The sequence below is a fragment of the Nerophis lumbriciformis genome, linkage group LG16 (genome assembly GCF_033978685.3).
Source record: "Nerophis lumbriciformis linkage group LG16, RoL_Nlum_v2.1, whole genome shotgun sequence".
Lineage (NCBI taxonomy): Eukaryota > Metazoa > Chordata > Actinopteri > Syngnathiformes > Syngnathidae > Nerophis > Nerophis lumbriciformis.
This window is the reverse complement of record NC_084563.2, coordinates 41009599-41035090: the sequence shown is the minus strand read 5'-3', so window position 1 is coordinate 41035090 and position 25492 is coordinate 41009599. Positions and strand designations below refer to the sequence as shown.

The 25492-nt window shown below is 41.4% G+C and overlaps 1 protein-coding gene across 6 annotated transcripts in view; it reads right to left on the bottom strand.

Annotated features, from left to right (window-relative positions):
• sorcs1 (sortilin-related VPS10 domain containing receptor 1) overlaps positions 1-25492 on the bottom strand; it is a 664251-nt gene that overhangs the window by 216130 nt on the left and 422629 nt on the right. For all 6 annotated transcript variants that reach the window (XR_009816964.2, XR_009816965.2, XM_061977167.2 and 3 more), the window contains exon 7: positions 83-201. Coding sequence is in view for 4 of the 6 variants with exons in the window: in XM_061977167.2 (XP_061833151.2) it covers positions 83-201 (119 nt within the window). In the remaining 2 variants the exon portion in view is untranslated. The remainder of the gene's footprint in view (positions 1-82; positions 202-25492) is intronic.

The window sequence follows — 25492 nt, the reverse complement described above, 5'->3', positions numbered from 1 at the left end:
TGTAAGCACCTTTTGATTTGAACCTGAAACTAAAATCTTGAATTTGACAGAGCTAGAATGCTTTCACTTGACAATCACTTACCTGAACAAACACATACTCATCTTGAACCACCAGAGAATTGGGGTCGATGTAGCCAGGGAATGGTTTGACCTTGTTGGCATCTGTGCAGTTCTGCAGCTTGCAAGTGACATACATTGCCTCTGCACACACACACAAACACACACACACACACACACACACACACATACTGGTTATCATTTGGAATGGGGACCAAGTTTTTGATCATCACTTGTGGGGACCACCCTCTCTACAGGTTGTGAAGGCATAAACATGATCCTCAGAATACAGCACTACTGTAGTCCTCTTATAGGAAGTTTCACCACTTCAATGTTAAAGCAAATCCTGCATCTTCTGTGAAATTACTGAAAACTGCTATTTAGCAGTAACGAAGTTGTCTGCAACTCCAACTACCATATATAGAAGAATGGAAAATTCTGAATGTGAATCATATTTTAACATACTTGCCAACCTTGAGACCTCCGATTTCGGGAGGTGGGGGGGGGGGGGGGTGGGGTGGGCGTGGTCGGGGGTGGAGCGGGGGCGGGGGGCGTGGTTGGGGCGGGGGCGTGGTTAAGAGGGGAGGAGTATATTTACAGCTAGAATTCACCAAGTCAAGTATTTCATATATATATATATATATATATATATATATATATATATATATATATATATATATATATATATATATATATATATATATATCTAAGAAACAGTGTTCATTTATTTACACATATACACACATAACACTCATCTACTCATTGTTGAGTTAAGGGTTGAATTGTCCATCCTTGTTCTATTCTCTGTCACTATTTTTCTAACCATGCTGAACACCCTCTCTGATGATGCATTGATGTGTGGCACGCACAATAGTGCTTTCATCAAATGCATTAGAGTCTGGAATCTTCCATCTCTCCCTAGCATGGCCCAAAACCGGTCAATCTTTGCTTCCTGAAGAAGATCTTCAGTGCCAAGCACTTGGTAGTCCACTACTTCTTCCCGGAGGCTATCCAGGTCCAATCGCAGCTGCGGCTTGGTACTTACAAGCTGTTATGAGAGTAGCGTATGTGTGTGTGTGGCCCTTTAATAAGTGAGCATGTGAGGTGAGTGACGTCAGTGAGTGTGTGGGCGAGAGAAGAGAGGGAGCGGTAGCGTGAGTGCGGGCTTGGACTAGTTTGTTTTGTTTTGGATTGGCTGTGTGCAAGCAATCAATAAAGCAAGATTTGCAACCAATCGCCAGACTCAGGCAGGAAAGGTGCAACAAAGCGTATTTCTTCATCTTACTCGTCGTCGGCGTCGCCATGGCTGTATCTTCCTCGTTCTTCTGCTTCGTCTCCTTGTTGTGTGCGCAGTTGTGCACTGCACTCTCTAAAAGCCGTATATGTTATTGATGTTATAGATGGCAGTATTGTCCTGTTTAAGAGTGTCACAACAATGCTGTTTACGGCAGACGAACTGCTTTACGGTAGACAAAAACATGACTGCTGTTGTTGTGTGTTGTTACCGCGCTGGGAGGACGTTAATGAAACTGCCTAACAATAAACCCACATAAGAAACCAAGAACTCGGCCTCGATCATTCAACAGTTATAATGTGATTGGGCAGGCACACTGTTTATATCGTGGGAAAGCGGACTCAGGTCCGCATGGAGCTGGAGGGGGCGTGGCCTCCAGCTCCGCCTGAATTTCGGGAGATTTTCGGGAGAAAATTTGTCCCGGGCGGTTTTCGGGAGAGGCGCTGAATTTCGGGAGTCTCCCGGAAAATCCGGGAGGGTTGGCAAGTGTGTATTTTAAGGCAGTGGTTCTTAACCTGGGTTCGATCGAACCCTAGGGGTTCGGTGAGTCAGCCTCAGGGGTTCGGCGGAGGTCAAGACACACCCAACTCATCGTGTAAATACAAAACTTCTCCCTATCGGCGTACTATGGATACCCCCAAACAATATTCACTCTAATTTTCCATCTGATTTACAGGTGTGTAATTTGTTGTGAGTTTATGCACTGTGTTGGTTTTGTTCCTTGAACAAGGTGATGTTCATGCACGGTTCATTTTGTGCACCACTAAAAAAAACATATACCGCATTTTTCGGAGTATAAGTCGCACCTGCCGAAAATGCATAATAAAGAAGGGAAAAAACATATATAAGTCGCACTGGAGTATAAGTCACATTTTTGGGGGAAATGTATTTGATAAAAGCCAACACCAAGAATAGACATTTGAAAGGCAATTTAAAATAAATAAAGAATAGTTAACAACAGGCTGAATAAGTGTACGTTATATGAGGCATAAATAACCAACTGAGAACGTGCCTGGTATGTTAAGGTAACATATTATGGTAAGAGTCATTCAAATAACTATAACATATAGAACATGCTATACGTTTACCAAACAATCTGTCACCCCTAATCGCTAAATCCCATGAAATCGTATACCTCTAGTCTCTTACGTGAATGAGCTAAATAATATTATTTGATATTTTACGGTAATGTGTTAATAATTTCACACATAAGTCGCTCCTGAGTATAAGTCGCACCCCCGGCCAAACTATGAAAAAAACTGTGACTCGTAGTCCGAAAAATACGGTAACTCTGTTTTGAAGTTGAAAAAAAAAAACATTTTTTATTTTTCACGACAGAAGGGTTCGGTGAATGCGCATATGAAACTGGTTGTGTTCGGTACCTCCAACAAGGTTAAAGGGGAACATTATCACAATTTCAGAATGGTTAAAACCATTAAAAATCAGTTCCCAGTGGCTTTTTATATTTTTCGAAGTTTTTTTCAAAATTTTACACATCACGCAATATCCCTAAAAAAAGCTTCAAAGTGCCTGATTTTAACCATCGTTATATACACCCGTCCATTTTCCTGTGACGTCACATAGTGAAGCCAATACAAACAAACATGGCGGAAAGAACAGCAAGCTATGGCGACATTAGCTCGGATTCAGACTCGGATTTCAGCGGTTTAAGCGATTCAACAGATTACGCATGTATTGAAACGGATGGTTGTAGTGTGGAGGCAGGTAGCGAAAACGAAATTGAAGAAGAAACTGAAGCTATTGAGCCATATCGGTTTGAACCGTATGCAAGTGAAACCGACGAAAACGACACGACAGCCAGCGACACGGGAGAAAGCGAGGACGAATTTGGCGATCGCCTTCTAACCAACGATTGGTATGTGTTTGTTTAGCATTAAAGGAAACTAACAACTATGAACTAGCTTTACAGCATATGAAATACATTTGGCAACAACATGCACTTTGAGAGTGCAGACAGCCCAATTTTCATCAATTAATATATTCTGTAGACATACCCTCATCCGCTCTCTTTTTCTGAAAGCTGATCTGTCCAGTTTTGGAGTTGATGTCAGCAGGCCAGGGAAGCTAGGGTCGATATTCTTCTCTTGATCATCTTCGGTGGCATAAGGGACGGTGTGAGCCAAGACATCCAGGGGGTTTAGCTCGTTCGTTTGCGGGAACAAACTGCCGCCATTGCTTGCCGTGCTACCGAGGCCCTTTGTCCCTGAATTGCTCACACACTCCGGCAGATTCAATGGGGGTCTTTCTTTGACTTTATCGTTGGAAATGCATCTGCTTTGAGTGTCGCAGGATATCCACACATTCTTGCCATCTCTGTTGTAGCATAGCTTTCGTCTGTAAAGTGTGCGGAACAAACGTCCAATTTCTTGCCACTTTCACATCTTTGGGCCACTGGTGCAACTTGACCGTCCCTGTTCGTGTTGTTACACCCTCCGACAACACACCGACGAGGCATGATGTCTCCAAGGTACGGAAAACAGTCGAAAAAACAGAAAATAATAGAGCTGATTTGACTCGGTGTTTGAGAAAATGGCGGATTGCTTCCCGATGTGACGTCACGTTGTGACGTCATCGCTTCGAGAGCGAATAATAGAAAGGCGTTTAATTCGCCAAATTTCACCCATTTAGAGTTCGGAAATCGGTTAAAAAAATATATAATCTTTTTTCTGCAACATCAAAGTATATATTGACGCTTACATAGGTCTGGTGATAATGTTCCCCTTTAAGAACCACTGCTTCAAGGTAATAATGTTTTATAATCATGCTGTATAAAAATGTCATCCGAAGTAACACTAAACCAGATTTTGTTTTTGTAAAAATATATTAGTTTTAACTAAGGATAAATACCATACAAAATCAAAGTACTATTAATGCCAGAATAACAAATGTTTCACTTTTCAAGAAAATGAATGTTCTCTTTTACCAATATTTGAAACACGTAGACAAAGTAACCCACATGTCCCTGTAGTGGGATCAATAAAAAATGATCTTATCTTACCTTAAAGGCCTACTGAAACCCACTACTACCGACCACACAGTCTGATAGTTTATATATCAATGATGAAATCTTAACATTGCAACACATGCCAATACGGCCGGGTTAGCTTACTAAAGTGCAATTTTAAATTTCGCGCGAAATATCCTGCTGAAAACGTCTCGGTATGATGACGTCTGCGCGTGACGTCACGGATTGTAGAGGACATTTTGGGACAGCATGGTGGCCAGCTATTAAGTCGTCTGTTTTCATCGCACAATTCCACAGTATTCTGGACATCTGTGTTGGTGAATCTTTTGCAATTTGTTCTATGAACAATGGAGACAGCAAAGAAGAAAGCTGTAGGTGGGAAGCGGTGTATTGCGGCAGGTGTTGTGCCGGATAACGCACCCCCGCCGTGTAATGCACCCCCTGACTGTTGTGCCGGATAACACAGCCGGTATTTCATTATTTACATTCCCTGAAGATGACAGTCAAGCTTTACCATTGGCCTGTGGAGAACTGGGACAACAGAGACTCTTACCAGGAGGACTTTGAGTTGGATACGCAGACACGGTACTGTGAGTACGCATGCAGCTTCCAAACATTTGATCGCTTGCCCGTACGTGCGTGCCGCTATGTGCATGTCACGTACGTAACTTTGGGGACTTTGGGGAAAAATAGGTGCTGTATGAACTTTGGGGAGGTGAACGGTACTTTGGGCTGTGGGATTGAGTGTGTTGTGCAGGTGTTTGAAATGTATTGGCGGGTTATATGGACGGGAGGGGGGAGGTGTTTGTTATGCGGGATTAATTTGTGGCATATTAAATATAAGCCTGGTTGTGTTGTGGCTAATAGAGTATATATATGTCTTGTGTTTATTTACTGTTTTAGTCATTCCCAGCTGAATATCAGGTCCCACCCGCCTCTCACAGCATCTTCCCTATCTGAATCGCTTCCACTGTCCTCTAGTCCTTCACTCTCACTTTCCTCATCCACAAATCTTTCATCCTCGCTCAAATTAATGGGGAAATCGTCGCTTTCTCGGTCCGAATCGCTCTCGCTGCTGGTGGCCATGATTGTAAACAATGTGCAGATGTGAGGAGCTCCACAACCTGTGACGTCACGCGCATATCGTCTGCTACTTCCGGTACAGGCAAGGCTTTTTTATCAGCAACCAAATGTTGCGAACTTTATCGTCGATGTTCTCTACTAAATCCTTTCAGCAAAAATATGGCAATATCGCGAAATGATCAAGTATGACACATAGAATGGACATGCTATCCCCGTTTGAATAAGAAAATCGCATCACAGTAGGCCTTTAAACCACAGAAATAAAATACAAACCTTTTCCCTTTCGGGGACCTGTTTTTTTGTCCCCATACCGTCAGAGGTCCCCTAAAGGTGACTGTGTAAACAGCGATGTCCCCATTAAGTAAGCATTGCCAGAACACACACACACACTCACACACATGTCAAAGCCATGGTATCCGTCTTAGTATCGGCCAATGAAGAAAGACAACCTTTCCATAAAGCAATGCAGCCTTTGTGTGCTTCCCATATTACTCGTGTCACAAACTGGTCTCACTAATTCTCAAGCCAGTTGGAGAGAAAGACAGATGAACACGGAGGCCAATTGCTTTTTTTCCCCTTCAATCGCACTCCTGGGAGAGACTCAATCCCCTCAATAGCTTCTGCCAAATGTGTTGTCTGCGTCTATACATCGTGATGGTGTCTTGCTTCTGACGGTAACGTCTGACAACTAATGCTGTATGATTGGCCTTTCCATGTTGTGCTGGCATCAAAGAGAGGCCTGATTCTTTGAAGGCATGTCCATTGATGTTTCCAGAAGTCTTCCATTGACTCACACATATGGTTTTCTACACCAAAATGCATCTATTTATTAAACTTCTTCAACTTATTATTCTTCTTCTCCAGATTTTGGCGGGCTCTACCTTCCACATTTTTCATCCGAATCAAACTGTTCCAACATTAAACTGTTCAGCTTATTCGGGAATTGCAGGCTTTCTTTTGACAAATTCCAAAAATTCCCAGATTTCCCAGAAATCCAGGCCATTTTTCCCTTTTTAAAATGAATTGGCCATTTTTTTCAAACTTACATCATTTTCAACCTCTTCATACCATTCCACCTTCAACACATTCCACCATTCTAGAAATTCAAACTACCCTTTTTCCAATTTAAAAAAAAATTCCAGGATTTTCCAGATTTCCTGGTTTTCCAAAGCTCTATTTCCACTCGTTTTTCTGTCGACGACTATTCCAACATTTTTCAACCCACTTCAACCGTTTCATTGTCAATCAAATCCTCTTAATTAGGAAAAAAAACAAAGTTGTTTTTTGAACTGGAAAATTTCCCGGTTTTCCCGAAATTCCAGGAATTCCGTAATATCATTTCTCAATTCAACGTGATACTACTTCAACATTTCTCGACCGATTTGAAACAATTCAACACCAATCATTTCAACTCATTCAGACCATTCAAGTTTTTTTTACCATTTTCAAAAAAAATCCCGCTTTTCCCGAAATTCCTAAATTGTTGGGAAATTCACATTGAAATGAATGGGACATTCTTCAAAGTTGCACAATTCCCACATTTTTCACCTGATTCAAACTGTTCCAACATCAAACTGTTCAGACTATTCGGGAATTGCGAGATTTCCTTTGACAAATTCCAAAAAATCCCAGATTTCCCAGAATTCCCAGTTTTCCGGGACATATTTCCAATTTAAAATGAATTGGCCATTTTTTAAACTTCCATCATTTTCAACCTCTTCATACCATTCCGCCTTCAACACATTCCACCATTCTGGAAATTCAAACTTTTCTTTTTCCAAGTTAAGAAAAATTCCAGGATTTTCCAGAATTCCTGGTTTTCCGAAGCCCTATTTCCACTCTTTGACTTTTCAACCCACTTTAACCATTCCATCGTCCAAAAAAACCTCTCAATTCCGTAATACCATTTCTCAATTCAACATGTTACTACTTCAACATTTCTCGACCGATTTGAAACATTTTAACACCAACCATTTCAACTCATTCAGACCATTCACGTTTTGTTTAGCATATTCTCAAAGATTCCCGCTTTTCCCGAAATTCCCAAATTGTTGGGAATTTCCCATTGGAATGAATGGGCCATTCTTCAAAGTTGCACAATTCCCACATTTTTCATCTGATTCAAACTGTTCCAACTTAAAAATGTTCCGCCTATTCAGGAATCGCGGGCTTTTCCTTGACAAATTCCCAAAATTCCCAGATTTCCCAGAATTTTCTGTTTCAGTGACATTTTTCCCATTCAAAATGAATTGCCCATTTTTCAACTGATTTAAACCAATCCACCTTCAACACATTCCACCATTCTGGAAATTTAAAGTACCTTTTCTAAGTTAGAAAAAAATTGCAGGATTTTCCAGAATTCCTGGTTTTCCTAAGCTTTATTTCCACTCTTTTTTCTGCCGACGACTCCTCCCACATTTTTCAACCCACTTCAACCGTTTCATCGTCAAAAAAATCCCCTTAATTGGAAAAAAAATTAAGTTGTTTTTTGAACTGGAAAAATTCCCGGTTTTCCCGAAATTCCGTAATACTATTTCTCAATTCAACGTGTTACTACTTCAACATTTCTTGACCGATTTGAAACAATTCAACACCAACCATTTCAAGTCATTCAGACCATTCAATTTTTTTCAGCATTTTCTCAATAATTCCTGCTTTTCCCGAAATTCCTAAATTGTTGGTAATTTCCCTTTGAATGGGACATTCTTCAAAGTTGCACAATTCCCACATTTTTCATCTGATTCAAACTGTTCCGACTTAAAAATGTTCCACCTGTTCGCTTTTCCTTGACAAATTCCAAAAATTCCCAGATTTCCCAGAATTTCCTGTTTCCGTGACATTTTTCCCATTCAAAATGAATTGCACATTTTTCAACTGATTCAAACCAATCCACCTTCAACACATTCCACCATTCTGGAAATTTAAACTATATTTTTTTTAAGTTAGAAAAAAATTCCAGGATTTTCCAGAATTCCTGGTTTTCCAAAGCTTTATTTCCACTCTTTTTTCTGCCGACGACTCCTACCACATTTTTCAACCCACTTCAACCGTTTCATCGTCAAAAAAATCCTCTTAATTAGGAAATAAAAACAAAGTTGTTTTTGGAACTGGAAAAATTCCCGGTTTTCCCGAAATTCCGTAATACCATTTCTCAATTCAACGTGTTACTACTTCAACATTTCTTGACCGATTTGAAACAATTCAACACCAACCATTTCAACTCATTCAGACCATTCAATTTTTTTTTCAGCATTTTCTCAATAATTCCTGCTTTTCCCGAAATTTCTAAATTGTTGGTAATTTCCCATTGAATGGGACATTCTTCACAGTTGCACAATTCCCACATTTTTCATCTGATTCAAACTGTTCCGACTTAAAAATGTTCTGCCTATTCGGGAATCGCGGGCTTTTCCTTGACAAATTTCAAAAATTCCCAGATTTTCCAGAATTTCCTGTTTCCGTGACATTTTTCCCATTCAAAATGAATTGCCCATTTTTCAACTGATTTAAACCAATCCACCTTCAACACATTCCACCATTCTGGAAATTTAAAGTACCTTTTCTAAGTTAGAAAAAAATTCCAGGATTTTCCAGAATTCCTGGTTTTCCTAAGCTTTATTTCCACTCTTTTTTCTGCCGACAACTCCTCCCACATTTTTCAACCCACTTCAACCGTTTCATCGTCAAAAAAATCTTCTTATTAGGAAATAAAAACAAAGTTGTTTTTGGAACTGGAAAAATTCCCGATTTTCCAGGAGTTCTGTAATACCATTTCTCAATTCAACAAGTTACTACTTCAACATTTCTTGACCGATTTGAAACAATTCAACACCAACCATTTCAACTCATTCAGACCATTCAAGGATTTTTTTTGAGCATTTTCTAAAAAATTCCCGCTTTTCCCAAAATTCCTAAATTGTTGGGAAATTCCCATTGAAATGAATGGGACATTCTTCAAAGTTGCACAATTCCCACATTTTTCATCTGATTAAAACTGTTCCAACATCAAACTCTTCAGCCTATTCGGGAATTGCGGGATTTTCTTTGACAATTTCCAAAAAATCCCACATTTACCAGAATTCCCGGTTTTCCGGGACATTTTTCCCATTTAAAATTAATTGGCCATTTTTCAAACTTCCATCATTTTCAACCTCTTCATACCATTCCACCTTCAACACATTCCACCATTCTGGAAATTCAAACTTTTCTTATTCCAAGTTCAAAAAAATTCTAGGATTTTCCAGAATTCCTGGTTTTCCGAAGCCCTATTTCCACTCTTTGACTTTTCAACCCACTTTAACCATTCCATCGTCCAAAAAACCCTCTCAATTCCGTAATACCATTTCTCAATTCAACATGTTACTACTTCAACATTTCTCGACCGATTTGAAACATTTTAACACCAACCATTTCAACTCATTCAGACCATTCACGTTTTGTTTAGCATTTTCTCAAAAATTCCCACTTTTCCCGAAATTCCCAAATTGTTGGGAAATTCCCATTGAAATGAATGGGACATTCTTCAAAGTTGCACAATTCCCACATTTTTCATCTGATTCAAACTGTTCCGACTTAAAAATGTTCCGCCTATTCGGGAATCGCGGGCTTCTTTTTGACAAATTCCAAACATTCCCAGATTTCCCAGAATTTCCTGTTTCCGTGACATTTTTCCCATTCAAAATGAATTGCCCATTTTTCAACTGATTTAAACCAATCCACCTTCAACACATTCCACCATTCTGGAAATTTAAAGTACCTTTTCTAAGTTAGAAAAAAATTCCAGGATTTTCCAGAATTCCTGGTTTTCCAAAGCTTTTTTTCCACTCTTTTTTCTGCCGACGACTCCTCCCACATTTTTCAACCCACTTCAACCGTTTCATCGTCAAAAAAATCTTCTTATTAGGAAATAAAAACAAAGTTGTTTTTGGAACTGGAAAAATTCCCGATTTTCCAGGAGTTCCGTAATACCATTTCTCAATTCAACGTGTTACTACTTCAACATTTCTCGACCGATTTGAAACAGTTCAACACCAACCATTTCAACTCATTCAGACCATTCAATTTTTTTTTTTGCATTTTCTCAAAAATTCCCGCTTTTCCCGAAATTCCTAAATTGTTGGTAATTTCCGATTGAATGGGACATTCTTCAAAGTTCCACAATTCCCACATTTTTAAATGATTCAAACTGTTCCAACATCAAACTGTTCAGCCATTTGGGAATTGCGGGCTTTCCTTTGACAAATTCCAAAATTTCCCAGATTTCCCAGAATTCCGGGACAATTTCCCCATTTAAAATGAATTGGCCATTTTTTCAAACTTCCATCATTTTCAACATCTTCATACCATTCCACCTTCAACACATTCCATCGTTCTGGAAAATCAAACTTTTCTTTTTCCAAGTTAAAAAAAATTCCAGGATTTTCCAGAATTCCTGATTTTTACGAAGCCCCATTTCCAATCTTTTTTCTGCCGACTACTCCTCCCGAATTTTTCAACCCACTTCATCCTTTCCATCTTCCAAAAAATCCTCTTAATTAGGAAAAAAAAACATATATATATTTTTAAACTGGACAAATTTCCAGGAATTCCGTAATACCAATTCTCAATTCAACATGTTACTACTTCAATATTTCTTGACCGATTTGAAAAATTTCAACACCAACCATTTCAACTCATTCATACCATTAAAGTTTTTTGTTAGCATTTTCTCAAAAATTTCCGCTTTTCCCGAAATTTCTAAATTGTTGGGGTATACACATTGAATGGGACATTCTTCAAAGTTGCACAATTCTCACATTTTTCATCTGATTCGAACTGTTCCAACTTAAAAATATTTCGCCTGTTTGGGAATTGTGTGCTCTACTTCAACAATTCTAAAAAAAATTCCAGGATTTCAGTTCAACTTCAGCATTGGAGCACCACCATTTCCACATTTTTCAACCGATTCAAACCATTCCACCTTCAACACATTCCACCATACTGGAAATTCAAACTACCCTTTTTCCAAGTTCAAAAAAATTCCAGGATTTTCTAAAATTCCTGGTTCTCCGAAGCCTTATTTCTACTCTTTTTTTTCTGCTGACTTTTCAACCCACTTCAACCGTTCCACCGTCCAAAAGATCCTCTTAATTTTTTTTTTTTAAACTGGACAAATTCCCGTTTTTTTTACAAAATTCCATGAATTCCGTAATACCATTTCTCAATTCAACATGTTACTACTTCACCATTTCTCGACCGATTTGAAAAATGTCAACACCAACCATGTCAACTCTTCAGACCATTAAATTTTTTTTAGCATTTTCTCAAAAATTCCCGCTTAATATTGTTGGGAAATTCCCATTGAATTGGATATTCTTCAAAGTTGCACAATTCTCACATTTTTCATCTGATTCGAACTGTTCCAACTTAAAAATATTTCGCCTGTTTGGGAATTGTGTGCTCTACTTCAACAATTCTAAAAAAAATTCCAGGATTTCAGTTCAACTTCAGCATTGGAGCACCACCATTTCCACATTTTTCAACCGATTCAAACCATTCCACCTTCAACACATTCCACCATACTGGAAATTCAAACTACCCTTTTTCCAAGTTCAAAAAAATTCCAGGATTTTCTAAAATTCCTGGTTCTCCGAAGCCTTATTTCTACTCTTTTTTTTCTGCTGACTTTTCAACCCACTTCAACCGTTCCACCGTCCAAAAAATCCTCTTAATTTTTTTTTTTTAAACTGGACAAATTCCCGTTTTTTTTACAAAATTCCGTGAATTCCGTAATACCATTTCTCAATTCAACATGTTACTACTTCACCATTTCTCGACCGATTTGAAAAATGTCAACACCAACCATGTCAACTCTTCAGACCATTCAATTTTTTTTAGCATTTTCTCAAAAATTCCCGCTTAATATTGTTGGGAAATTCCCATTGAATTGGATATTCTTCAAAGTTGCACAATTCCCACATTTTTCATCTGATTCGAACTGTTCCAACTTAAAAATATTTCGCCTGTTTGGGAATTGTGTGCTCTACTTCAACAATTCTAAAAAAAATTCCAGGATTTCAGTTCAACTTCAGCATTGGAGCACCACCATTTCCACATTTTTCAACCGATTCAAACCATTCCACCTTCAACACATTCCACCATACTGGAAATTCAAACTACCCTTTTTCCAAGTTCAAAAAAATTCCAGGATTTTCTAAAATTCCTGGTTCTCCGAAGCCTTATTTCTACTCTTTTTTTTCTGCTGACTTTTCAACCCACTTCAACCGTTCCACCGTCCAAAAAATCCTCTTAATTTTTTTTTTTTAAACTGGACAAATTCCCGTTTTTTTTACAAAATTCCATGAATTCCGTAATACCATTTCTCAATTCAACATGTTACTACTTCACCATTTCTCGACCGATTTGAAAAATGTCAACACCAACCATGTCAACTCTTCAGACCATTCAATTTTTTTTAGCATTTTCTCAAAAATTCCCGCTTAATATTGTTGGGAAATTCCCATTGAATTGGATATTCTTCAAAGTTGCACAATTCCCACATTTTTCATCTGATTCAAACTGTTCACACTTAAAAATATTCCGCCTGTTTGAGAATTGTGTGCTCTACTTCAACAATTTTAAAATAATTCCAGGATTTCAGTTCAATTTCAGCATTGGAGCATTCACACACAATTCCTTCAGGAATTGCCTCATCTAGTTATTCCTCTACTTCTTCTTCTCCAGATTTTGGCTCGCTCTACCTTCCACATTTTTCATCTGATTCAAACTGTTCCAACATCAAACTGTTCAGCCTATTCGGGAATTGCGGGCTTTCCTTTTGACAATTTCCAAAAATTCCCAGATTTACAAGAATTTCTGGTTTCCGTGACATTTTTCCCATTTAAAATGAATTGGCCATATTTCAATCTTCCACCATTTACACATTTTTCAACTGATTTAAACAAATCCACCTTCAACACCTTCCACCATCCTGGACATTCAAACTACCCTTTTTCCAAGTTAAAAAAAAATGCCAGAATATTCCAAAATTCCTGGTTTTCCAAAGCTCTATATCCACTCTTTTTTTCTGCCGACGACTCCTCCCACATTTTTCAACCCACTTCAACCGTATCATCGTCAAAAAAATCCTCTAAATTAGGAAAAAAACGAAGTTGTTTTTTGAACTGGAAAAATTCCCGGTTTTCTTAAAATTCCAGGAATTCCGTGATACCATTTCTCAATTCAACATCAATCAATCAATGTTTATTTATATAGTAAGCACCTCAAACGATTTGTATTTATTATTTAGGTTAGGGGTAAGGTTAAAGTTTTCATTGTATATTAGTGCGACCCCCCGCCCCCCGCCCCTTTTGAGGGGACGGGCAATATGTGCATTCGTATAGTTAGGAGGAGATGCCTCATTTAGCGCAAAACAATCGTCTGGTTTGAGCCAGGTTTCGCTAAGACCAATGACGTTAAGATTGTTGTCTCTAATGACCTCATTAACTAATAACGTTTTGGGAGATAATGATCTTATGTTTAAAAAGCCCATATTATAATTATTGGGCTGTTTTGACGAGTTTTTGTTAAAATTATCCGTAGTAGCAATATTAATAATGTTGCGTTTATTATACGTAGTGCACTTTAAATAGTTTCGACCATATCTAGGAATTGATATGACGGGAATTTTCAGCTTGTTTGCTTGATGCTGCGATAGACTGAACGCATCATGATTTGCCACCTCAGTAGAATGCATATCTACCTCTGACACAGTCACAACAGAAAACACATTATGTGAGTTGTGTATTATTCTAAGAGAATTGCTATGCGTACATGGATTATCCAGCCTGGCGCTGGCTAGTTCTAGCTTAACTGACTCCTCACCCGGACTAGCAGGCTCTGTAATTGCCTGTGACCGGGCTTGCTTTAGTGTAGTTAGTCAAATGTGACTTAAACAGTAGTCTATGTTTTTAGGCAGGATGATGGCGCCTTCCTGGTTAGGGTGAAGGCCGTCTCTCTTCAGCAAGCCTGGTTTGCCCCAGAAAGAGGGCCAATTATCAATAAACATGTTACTACTTCAACATTTCTTGAAGTTTTTTTTTTTTAGCATTTAACAAAAAAATTCTGCTTTTCCCGAAATGTCTACATTTTTGGGAAATTCCCGTTAAAATGAATGGAACATTCTTTAAAGTTGCACAATTCCCACATTTTTCATCTGATTCAAACCGTTCCAACCTCAACATATTCAGTCTGTTTAGGAATTGTGTGCTCTACTTCAACAATTTTAAAATAAATTCCCGGATTTCCCATAATTTTGTGGTTTTTTTTGCATTTTCCCCATTCAAAATGAATTGTCCATTTTTCAAACTTCCACAATTCCCACATTCTTCAACCCATTCAAACCATTCCACCTTCAACACATTCCACTCATCCTAGACATTCAAACTAACACTTTCCAAAGTTCCAAACCAAATTCCGGTTTTCTTGGAATTTCTAACTCTTCAATATTTAAACCATTTTCAACATTCAAACTATTCTTACAGTCATACTACATTCTTTCAGCATTTCAGTTCAACTTCAGCATTGGGGCCTTCACACGTAATCCCTTCAGGAATTGCTTCATCTAGTTATATGTGACTTCCTACCTGGTAAACACCAGTTACGCCATACTAAAGATGCAACAATAAAGTTTGCCAAAGCTACCAACGTTTTAAAATTAATTAATCATAAACCATGATTTGATTAAGTACGGTGACACAAATGCTAACATTAACACAAGAGATATTTACCATCTTCCCCTTAATGCCATACACCCGGAGTGTCATACTCATTTTAGCTCAGGGGCCACATGGAGGAAAATCTGTGCACAAGCAGGCCATGATTAAAATCATGGCATTAAAACTAAACAATAAAGACAACTTCAGATTGTTTTCTTTGTTTTACTTTGGCCAAAAACACATTCTGAAAAAATTACAATAAAAATATGAAAAAAATACCATCAGTGGTAAAGTTTAGATCCATGAAGGAAAGAAGAAAGTGAAAGTTTATAACGGAATACATTTACATATGCATAAAAATGTGTTTTCTTTTGTATTATTTTTTTTAAATGAATTAAGTAACGTTTATGACAACCTTTTTCCGAAACACAATATATAACGTGAGATATAACAGATATAAATTGTTTCAAAAACGGTTACAAAAAAGTAGGACCCCAAAAATGTACTGTGGGACCTCATTTTTATGACTTGACGGGGCCCCATTTTGAAAATTCCTAGTGCCAACACTGATGGGAGTATTGGTGCATGCAAAACAGCAGCAGGCAGCTGTGGCCTGCGGGCCGGATCTAATACTAATCAAATATCCTCCCGGGGGCCAAAGATAATTCATCCGCGGGCCCCTGGACTTTGACAATTATGCCATACACCAATCTAAACTTGTATGAACACATTGCTGTTTGAGCAACTAAGATATTAAATTGTGCACATTGAACCTACCCTCGTTTTGTCTTTATCATTAAAAAAACCCACAAACTTACAAATTAAAACAGAAGAATAATTAAACACCAAAAATGTGTGTCTTATTATGGGTCAAGTTACATTTAAAACCCTTCTTTGTTGTCTATATAACATGTACATTATTTTCCGGACCATAGGGCGCACCGGATTATAAGGCGCACTGCCGATGAGCGGGTCTATTCAGGTCTATTTTCATACAAAAGGCGCATTAAAGGGGTTATATTATGATGTTTTTTCTAAACACAAAACATAAGAAGAAAGAGTAAAAAGAACAAGTTATCGACTACGGCATTGGCACGGACTACATGCGCAAATTTTCAGTACTTATGCAGCTCTCAAATGCACATCAGCAGGTATCAGAAGGTAAGAAAATATGGTTTTGCATAATATGGTGAAACAAAACGCCAGATAATATGTCTGCTAATAGGTGCCATTTTGCGGTCCTTATACACACACCATAGTAATACTTGTATCTTTGACTATGGTAGTCGTAATGGGCAGACAATCCAACAAGCGGTGCGGCTTCAAAGTCATACTAAAACATTTTGACAGATTTTTGAGTGTCGTGTGTAATGTTCTTTATTTTCAGTGGAACCTTTAAAGTTTTAGTGTTGTTTACTGGCGTCATATTGCAGTCTACACATATCTTTTATGTGTGACTACCATTTACTGGTCACATTTATCATTAGGGATGTCCGATAATGGCTTTTTGCCGATATCCGATATTCCGATACTGTCCGACTCTTTAATTACCGATACCAATATCAACCGATATATACAGTCTTAGAATTAACACATTATTATGCCTAATTTGGACAACCAGGTATGGTGAAGATAAGGTACTTTTAAAAAAAATATATAAAATAAGATAAATAAATTAAAAACATTTTCTTGAATAAAAAAGAAAGTAAAACAATATAAAAACAGTTACATAGAAACTAGTAATTAATGAAAATTAGTCAAATTAACTGTTAAAGGTTAGTACTATTAGTGGACCAGCAGCACGCACAATCATGTGTGCTTACGGACTGTATCCCTTGCAGACTGTAATAGGTGAGGGAGGTTTTTTGGGTTGGTGCACTAATTGTAAGTGTATCTTGTGTTTTTTTATGTTGATTTAATAAAAAATAAATAAAAAAATGATACCGATAAAAAAAACAAAACTATACCGATAAAGTCCGATATTACTCTGAGCTTCCACCTTAACGTGGTAGAGGAGTTTGCGTGTCCCAATGATCCTAGGAGCTATGTTGTCCGGGGGCTTCCATTCCCCCTGGTAGGGTCTCCCAAGACAAACAGGTCCTAGGTGAGGGATCAGACAAAGAGCAGCTCGAAGACTTCTATGGAAATGCAAGAACCGAGACTCAGATTTCCCTCGCCCGGACGCGGGTCACCGGGGCCCCCCTCCGGAGCCAGGCCCGGAGTTGGGGCACGATGGCGAGCGCCTGGTGGCCGGGCCTGTCCCCATGGGGCCCGGCCGGGCACAGCCCGAAGAGGCAAAGTGGGTCCCCCCTCCAATGGGCTCACCACCCATAGCAGGGGCCATAGAGGTCGGGTGCAATGTGAGCTGGGCGGTAGCCGAAGGCAGGGCACTTGGCGGTCCGATCCTCGGCTACAGAAGCTAGCTCTTGGGACGTGGAACGTCACCTCGCTGGGGGGGAAGGAGCCTGAGCTAGTGCGCGAGGTAGAGAAGTTCCGGTTGGATATAGTCGGACTCACCTCGACGCACAGCAAGGGCTCTGGAACCAGTTCTCTCGAGAGGGGCTGGACTCTCTTCCACTCTGGCGTTGCCAGCAGTGAGAGGCGACGGGCTGGGGTGGCAATTCTTGTTGCCCCCCGGCTCAGAGCCTGCATGTTGGAGTTCAACCCGGTGGACGAGAGGGTAGCCTCCCTCCGCCTTCGGGTGGGGGGACGGGTCCTGACTGTTGTTTGCGCTTACGCGCCAAACAGCAGCTCAGAGTACCCACCCTTTTTGGATTCACTCGAGAGAGTACTTGAGAGTGCTCCCCCGGGTGATTCCCTCGTTCTACTGGGGGACTTCAACGCTCATATTGGCAACGACAGTGAAACCTGGAGAGGCGTGATTGGGAAGAATGGCCGCCCGGATCTGAACCCAAGTGGTGTTTTGTTATTGGACTTTTGTGCCCGTCACGGATTGTCCATAACGAACACCATGTTCAAGCATAAGGGTGTCCATATGTGCGCTTGGCACCAGGACACCATAGGCCGCAGTTCTATGATCGACTTTGTAGTTGTGTCATCGGATTTGCGGCCTCATGTTTTGGACACTCGGGTGAAGAGAGGGGCGGAGCTTTCTACCGATCACCACCTGGTGGTGAGTTGGCTGCGATGGTGGGGGAGGATGCCGGACAGACCTGGCAGGCCCAAACGCATTGTGAGGGTTTGCTGGGAACGCCTGGCAGAGTCTCCTGTCAGAGAGAGTTTCAATTCCCACCTCCGGAAGAACTTTGAACATGTCACGAGGGAGGTGCTGGACATTGAGTCCGAGTGGACCATGTTCCGCACCTCTATTGTCGAGGCGGCTGATTGGAGCTGTGGCCGCAAGGTAGTTGGTGCCTGTCGTGGCGGTAATCCTAGAACCCGTTGGTGGACACCGGCGGTGAGGGATGCCGTCAAGCTGAAGAAGGAGTCCTATCGGGTTCTTTTGGCTCATGGGACTCCTGAGGCAGCGGACAGGTACCGACAGGCCAAGCGGTGTGCGGCTTCAGCGGTCGCGGAGGCAAAAACTCGGACATGGGAGGAGTTCGGGGAAGCCATGGAAAACGACTTCCGGACGGCTTCGAAGCGATTCTGGACCACCAACCGCCGCCTCAGGAAGGGGAAGCAGTGCACTACCAACACCGTGTATGGTGCGGATGGTGTTCTGCTGACCTCGACTGCGGAAGTTGTGGATCGGTGGAGGGAATACTTCGAAGACCTCCTCAATCCCACCAACACGTCTTCCTATGAGGAAGCAGTGCCTGGGGAGTCTGTGGTGGGCTCTCCTATTTCTGGGGCTGAGGTTGCTGAGGTAGTTAAAAAGCTCCTCGGTGGCAAGGCCCCGGGGGTGGATGAGATCCGCCCGGAGTTCCTTAAGGCTCTGGATGCTGTAGGGCTGTCTTGGTTGACAAGACTCTGCAGCATCGCGTGGACATCGGGGGCAGTACCTCTGGATTGGCAGACCGGGGTGGTGGTTCCTCTCTTTAAAAAGGGGAACCGGAGGGTGTGTTCTAACTATCGTGAGATCACACTCCTCAGCCTTCCCGGTAAGGTCTATTCAGGTGTACTGGAGAGGAGGCTACGCCGGATAGTCGAACCTCGGATTCAGGAGGAACAGTGTGGTTTTCGTCCTGGTCGTGGAACTGTGGACCAGCTCTATACTCTCGGCAGGGTCCTTGAGGGTGCATGGGAGTTTTCCCAACCAGTCTACATGTGCTTTGTGGACTTGGAGAAGGCATTCGACCGTGTCCCTCGGGAAGTCCTGTGGGGAGTGCTCAGAGAGTATGGGGTTTCGGACTGCCTGATTGTGGCGGTCCGCTCCCTGTATGATCAGTGTCAGAGCTTGGTTCGCATTGTCGGCAGTAAGTCGGACATGTTTCCGGTGAGGGTTGGACTCAGCCAAGGCTGCCCTTTGTCACCGATTCTGTTCATAACTTTTATGGACAGAATTTCTAGGCGCAGTCAAGGCGTTGAGGGGATCCGGTTTGGTGGCTGCAGGATTAGGTCTCTGCTTTTTGCAGATGATTTGGTCCTGATGGCTTCATCTGGCCAGGATCTTCAGCTCTCACTGGATCGGTTCGCAGCTGAGTGTGAAGCGACTGGGATGAGAATCAGCACCTCCACGTCCGAGTCCATGGTTCTCGCCCGGAAAAGGGTGGAGTGCCATCTCCGGGTTGGGGAGGAGATCTTGCCCCAAGTGGAGGAGTTCAAGTACCTCGGAGTCTTGTTCACAAGTGAGGGAAGAGTGGATCGTGAGATCGACAGGCGGATCGGTGCGGCGTCTTCAGTAATGCGGACGCTGTATCGATCCGTTGTGGTGAAGAAGGAGCTGAGCCGGAAGGCAAAGCTCTCAATTTACCGGTCGATCTACGTTCCCATCCTCACCTATGGTCATGAGCTTTGGGTTATGACCGAAAGGACAAGATCACGGGTACAAGCGGCCGAAATGAGTTTCCTCCGCCGGGTGGCGGGGCTCTCCCTTAGAGATAGGGTGAGAAGCTCTGTCATCCGGGGGGAGCTCAAAGTAAAGCCGCTGCTCCTCCACATCAAGAGGAGCCAGATGAGGTGGTTCGGGCATCTGGTCAGGATGCCACCCGAGCGCCTCCCTAAGGAGATGTTTAGGGCATGTCCGACCGGTAGGAGGCCACGAGGAAGACCCAGGACACGTTGGGAAGACTATGTCTCCCGGCTGGCCTGGGAACGCCTCGGGATCCCCCGGGAGGAGCTGGACGAAGTGGCTGGGGAGAGGGAAGTCTGGGCTTCCCTGCTTAGGCTGCTGCCCCCGCGACCCGACCTCGGATAAGCGGAAGAAGATGGATGGATGGATGGATGGATGGATGGATTACATTTTAACGCATTTATCGGCCGATAATATCGGCATGCCCGATATTATCGGACATCTCTACTTATTATATCACGTACCAAATAAAATTGCTTCGAGGTTGGTAAGCACAACCATAATTATTCCGTACATTAGGCGCACACTGTCGATTTTTGAGAAAATTAAATTATTTTACATTAGACTTATACTCAGACTTCCTTTTATTGTCATTCAAATTTGAACTATACAGTACAGATAAAAACAACATTTTGTTGCATTAGCTTGTTGTAGTGCAGGATAAAAGAGCATTTAAGTGCGCCTTATAGTCCGAAAAATACGGTAATAGCTGTGCTTTGGTCAACATTTAGCATCTATTTTGTTTCACAGACCATCTTTAAGCCGGTTTTTGATTGTCTCTTCAGGTTGCGATGTTTGGTAGGCGGTCTACACGTATCTCTTATGTGTGACTACCATCTACTAGTCAAACTTATCATTATACCATGTACCAAATAAAATAGCTTTGAGGTCGGTAAGCACTACCATAATTATTCCATATATTAGGCGCACCGGGTTATAAGGCGCAATGTCGATTTTTGAGAAAATGCAATTATTTTAAGTTAGACTTAGACTTCCTTTTATTGTCATTCAAATTTGAACTCTACAGTACAGATAAGAACAACATTTTGTTGCATTAGCTTGTTGTAGTGCAGGATAAAAGAGCATTTAAGTGCGCCTTATAGTCCGAAAAATACGGTAATAGCTGTGCTTTGGTCAACATTTAGCATTTATTTTGTTTCACAGACTATCTTTAAAGGCCTACTGAAACCCACTACTACCGACCACGCAGTCTGATAGTTTATGTATCAATGATGAAATCTTAACATTGCAACACATGCCAATACGGCCGGGTTAGCTTACCAAAGTGCGATTTTTTTAATTTTGCGCGAAATATCCTGCTGAAAACGTCTCGGTATGATGACGTCTGCGCGTGACGTCACGGATTGTAGAGGACATTTTGGGACAGCATGGTGGCCAGCTTTTAAGTCGTCTGTTTTCATCGCAAAATTCCACAGTATTCTGGACATCTGTGTTGGTGAATCTTTTGCAATTTGTTCAATGAACAATGGAGACAGCAAAGAAGAAAGCTGTAGGTGGGAAGCGGTGTATTGTGTCAGGTGTTGTGCCGGATAACGCACTCCCGCCGTAGAATGCACCTCCTGACATTCCCGAAAGATGACAGTCAAGCTTTACCATTGGCCTGTGGAGAACTGGGACAACAGAGACTCTTACCAGGAGGACTTTGAGTTGGATACGCAGACGCGGTACCGTGAGTACGCATGCAGCTGCGGCTTCCAAACATTTGATCGCTCACCTGTACGTGCGTGCCGCTATGTGCATGTCACGTACGTAACTTTGGGGACTTTGGGGAAATATATGTGCTGTATGAACTTTGGGGAGGTGAACGGTACTTTGGGCTGTGGGATTGAGTGTGTTGAGCAGGTGTTTGAGTTGTATTGACGGGTTATATGGACGGGAGGGGGGAGGTGTTTGTTATGCGGGATTAATTTGTGGCATATTAAATATAAGCCTGGTTGTGTTGTGGCTAATATAGTATATATATGTCTTGTGTTTATTTACTGTTTTAGTCATTCCCAGCTGAATATCAGGCCCCACCCGCCTCTCACAGCATCTTCCCTATCTGAATCGCTCCCACTGCCCTCTAGTCCTTCACTCTCACTTTCCTCATCCACAAATCTTTCATCCTCGCTCAAATTAACGGGAAAATTGTCGCTTTCTCGGTCCGAATCGCTCTCGCTGCTGGTGGCCATGATTGTAAACAATGTGCAGATGTGAGGAGCTCCACAACCTGTGACGTCACGCTACTCGTCTGCTACTTCCGGTACAGGCAAGGCTTCTTTATCAGCGACCAAAAGTTGCGAACTTTATCGTCAATGTTCTCTACTAAATCCTTTCAGCAAAAATATGGCAATATCGCAAAATTATCAAGTATGACACATAGAATGGACCTGCTATCCCCGTTTAAATAACAAAATCGCATTTCAGTAGGCCTTTAAGGCGCATTTTGATTGTCTCTTCAGGTTGGCCTGTTTGGTAGGCGGTCTTATTTACGTGCCGAAGTCATCCTCCAGACCAAGCTCCCTTCGACTGTCTCCTCGCAGTTTTTAGCGCTTCCATATTAAGTCTACTTAAAGACAAAAGATAGAACTATACGCTACTTTGTATTAGAAATTACACCAATCTGCCGCACAAGAAGATGATAATGAAAAAACAAGGAACTTTCTGACTCCAACTAAATAAATATGTCAGACTCGCGCAAAGCTCTTTGGGTAAACCTCTACTATATTTGGAGATATTCACTAACATAAGTAAGGCAAAATGTGTAACTAAAGTCTCAAATTCCAAACGACTGGTTTGGAGTTAGTTTGTAAAAAGGCAAGTTGGTTTTATAAACAATTCTGCCATGCCTTCTTCAATGGTTTGATTTCAAATTTTCGGGACCTTTGGAGATTACAAATACACATAAGCAGACAGATGAAGTGCTGGCTGTCCAGAGTCGGGACCCTGGGTGGACTGCTCGCCTGTGCATCTGTTGGGGACATCTCTGTGCTGCTGACCCGTCTCCGCTCGGGATGGTCTCCTGCTGGCCCCACTATGGACTGGACTCTCACTATTACAATGCCTGTTTCCATATGAGTTGGGAAATTGTGTTAGATGTAAATATAAACTGAATACAATGATTTGCAAATCCTTTTCAACCCATATTCAGTTGAATGCACTACAAAGACAAGATATTTGATGTTCAAACTAATAAACTTTATTTATTTTTTGCAAATAATCATTAACTTAGATGGCTGCAACACGTGCCAAAGTAGTTGGGAAAGGGCATGTTCACCACTGTGTTACATCACCTTTCCTTTTAACAACACTCAGTAAACGTTTGGGAACTGAGGAGACACATTTTTTAAGCTTCTCAGGTGGAATTCTTTCCCATTCTTGCTTGATGTACAGCTTAAGTTGTTCAACAGTCCGGAGGTCTCCGTTGTGGTATTTTAGGCTTCATAATGCGCCACACATTTTCAATGGGAGACAGGTCTGGACTACAGGCAGGCCAGTCTAGTACCCGCACTCTTTTACTATGAAGCCATGTTGATGTAACAAGTGGCTTGGCATTGTTTGGCTGAAATAAGCAGGGGCGTCCATGGTAACGTTGCTTGGATGGCAACATATGTTGCTCCAAAACCTGTATGTACCTTTCAGCATTAATGGTGCCTTCACAGATGTGTAAGTTACCCATGCCTTGGGCACTAATACACCCCCATACCATCACAGATGCTGGCTTTTCAACATTGCGCCTATAACAATCCGGATGGTTCTTTTCCTCTTTGGTCCGGAGGACACGACGTCCACAGTTTCCAAAAACAATTTGAAATGTGGACTCGTCAGACCACAGAACACTTTTCCACTTTGTATCAGTCCATCTTAGATGAGCTCAGGCCCAGCGAAGCCGACGGCGTTTCTGGGTGTTGTTGATAAACGGTTTTCGCCTTGCATAGGAGAGTTTTAACTTGCACTTACAGATGTAGTGACCGACTGTAGTTACTGACAGTGGGTTTCTGAAGTGTTCCTGAGCCCATGTTGTGATATCCTTTACAAACTGATGTCGCTTGTTGACGCAGTACAGCCTGAGGGATCGAAGGTCACATGCTTAGCTGCTTACGTGCAGTGATTTCTCCAGATTCTCTGAACCCTTTGATGATATTACGGACCGTAGATGGTGAAATCCCTAAATTCCTTGCAATAGCTGGTTGAGAAAGGTTTATCTTAAACTGTTCAACAATTTGCTCACGCATTTGTTGACAAAGTGGTGACCCTCGCTCCATCCTTGATTGTGAATGACTGAGCATTTCATGGAATCTACTTTTATACCTAGTCATGGCACCCACCTGTTCCCAATTTGCCTGTTCACCAGTGGGATGTTCCAAATAAGTGTTTGATGAGCATTCCTCAACTTTATCAGTATTTATCGCCACCTTTCCCAACTTCTTTGTCACGTGTTGCTGGCATCAAATTCTAAAGTTAATGATTATTGCAAAAAAAAAAAAATTATCAGTTTGAACATCAAATATGTTGTCTTTGCATATTCAACTGAATATGGGTTGAAAATGATTTGCAAATCATTGTATTCCTTTTATATTTACATCTAACACGATTTCCCAACTCATATGGAAACGGGGTTTGTATGTTAGATCCACTATGGACTGGACTTTCACAATATTATGCTAGATCCACTCGACGTCCATTGCGGTCCTCTCCAAGGTTTCTCATTGTCATCCCACTGGGTTGAGTTTTTCCTTGTCCTGATGTGGGATCTGAACCGAGGACGTCGTTGTGGCTTGTGCAGCCCTTTGAGACACTTGTGATTTAGGGCTGTATAAATAAACATTGATTGATTGATACCAGTAGGTAAGAAAGGTTGGTTTTGCATAATGGGAACGATTGGATGTCAAAGTTAACGCAATAATAACACGTTAATTATCATTTCCCTCAACGGGACTCATTTTATGGACGTGTCCTGTTCGACCGTCTGTCCATTCCGTTGCGGGGGGAATATGTAGCTTCGTTCAGTTGCTGTTCAGCCACAAGCGGAGAAAAAGAGCGAACAGAAATGGACAAAGAAAAGGGTACATTATTGAACACGACAAGACGATTTCATCCATGTTCGCCGTGTGCTGTCATTACTGCAGTGAATGTTCAATCAGAGGGGTCTGGCTTCATTTCAGTGTTTGGATTAAAGCTCTGTGCAAGGGTCTCAAACTCAATTTACAAGGGGGCCACTGGAGGTAGGGTCAGGGTGAGACTATTTACTTCTGAATCTCGTGACTACATGTGTCAACTACTTCTACCAGCAGCAATAGTGACCCAGAGCTATAATAGGCCTTAAGCGATTATAAAAGTAACATTTAACGTAAAAATGTTATATTTCCACACTGCTTGTTTTCAGGAATCTGCTCCCTGTG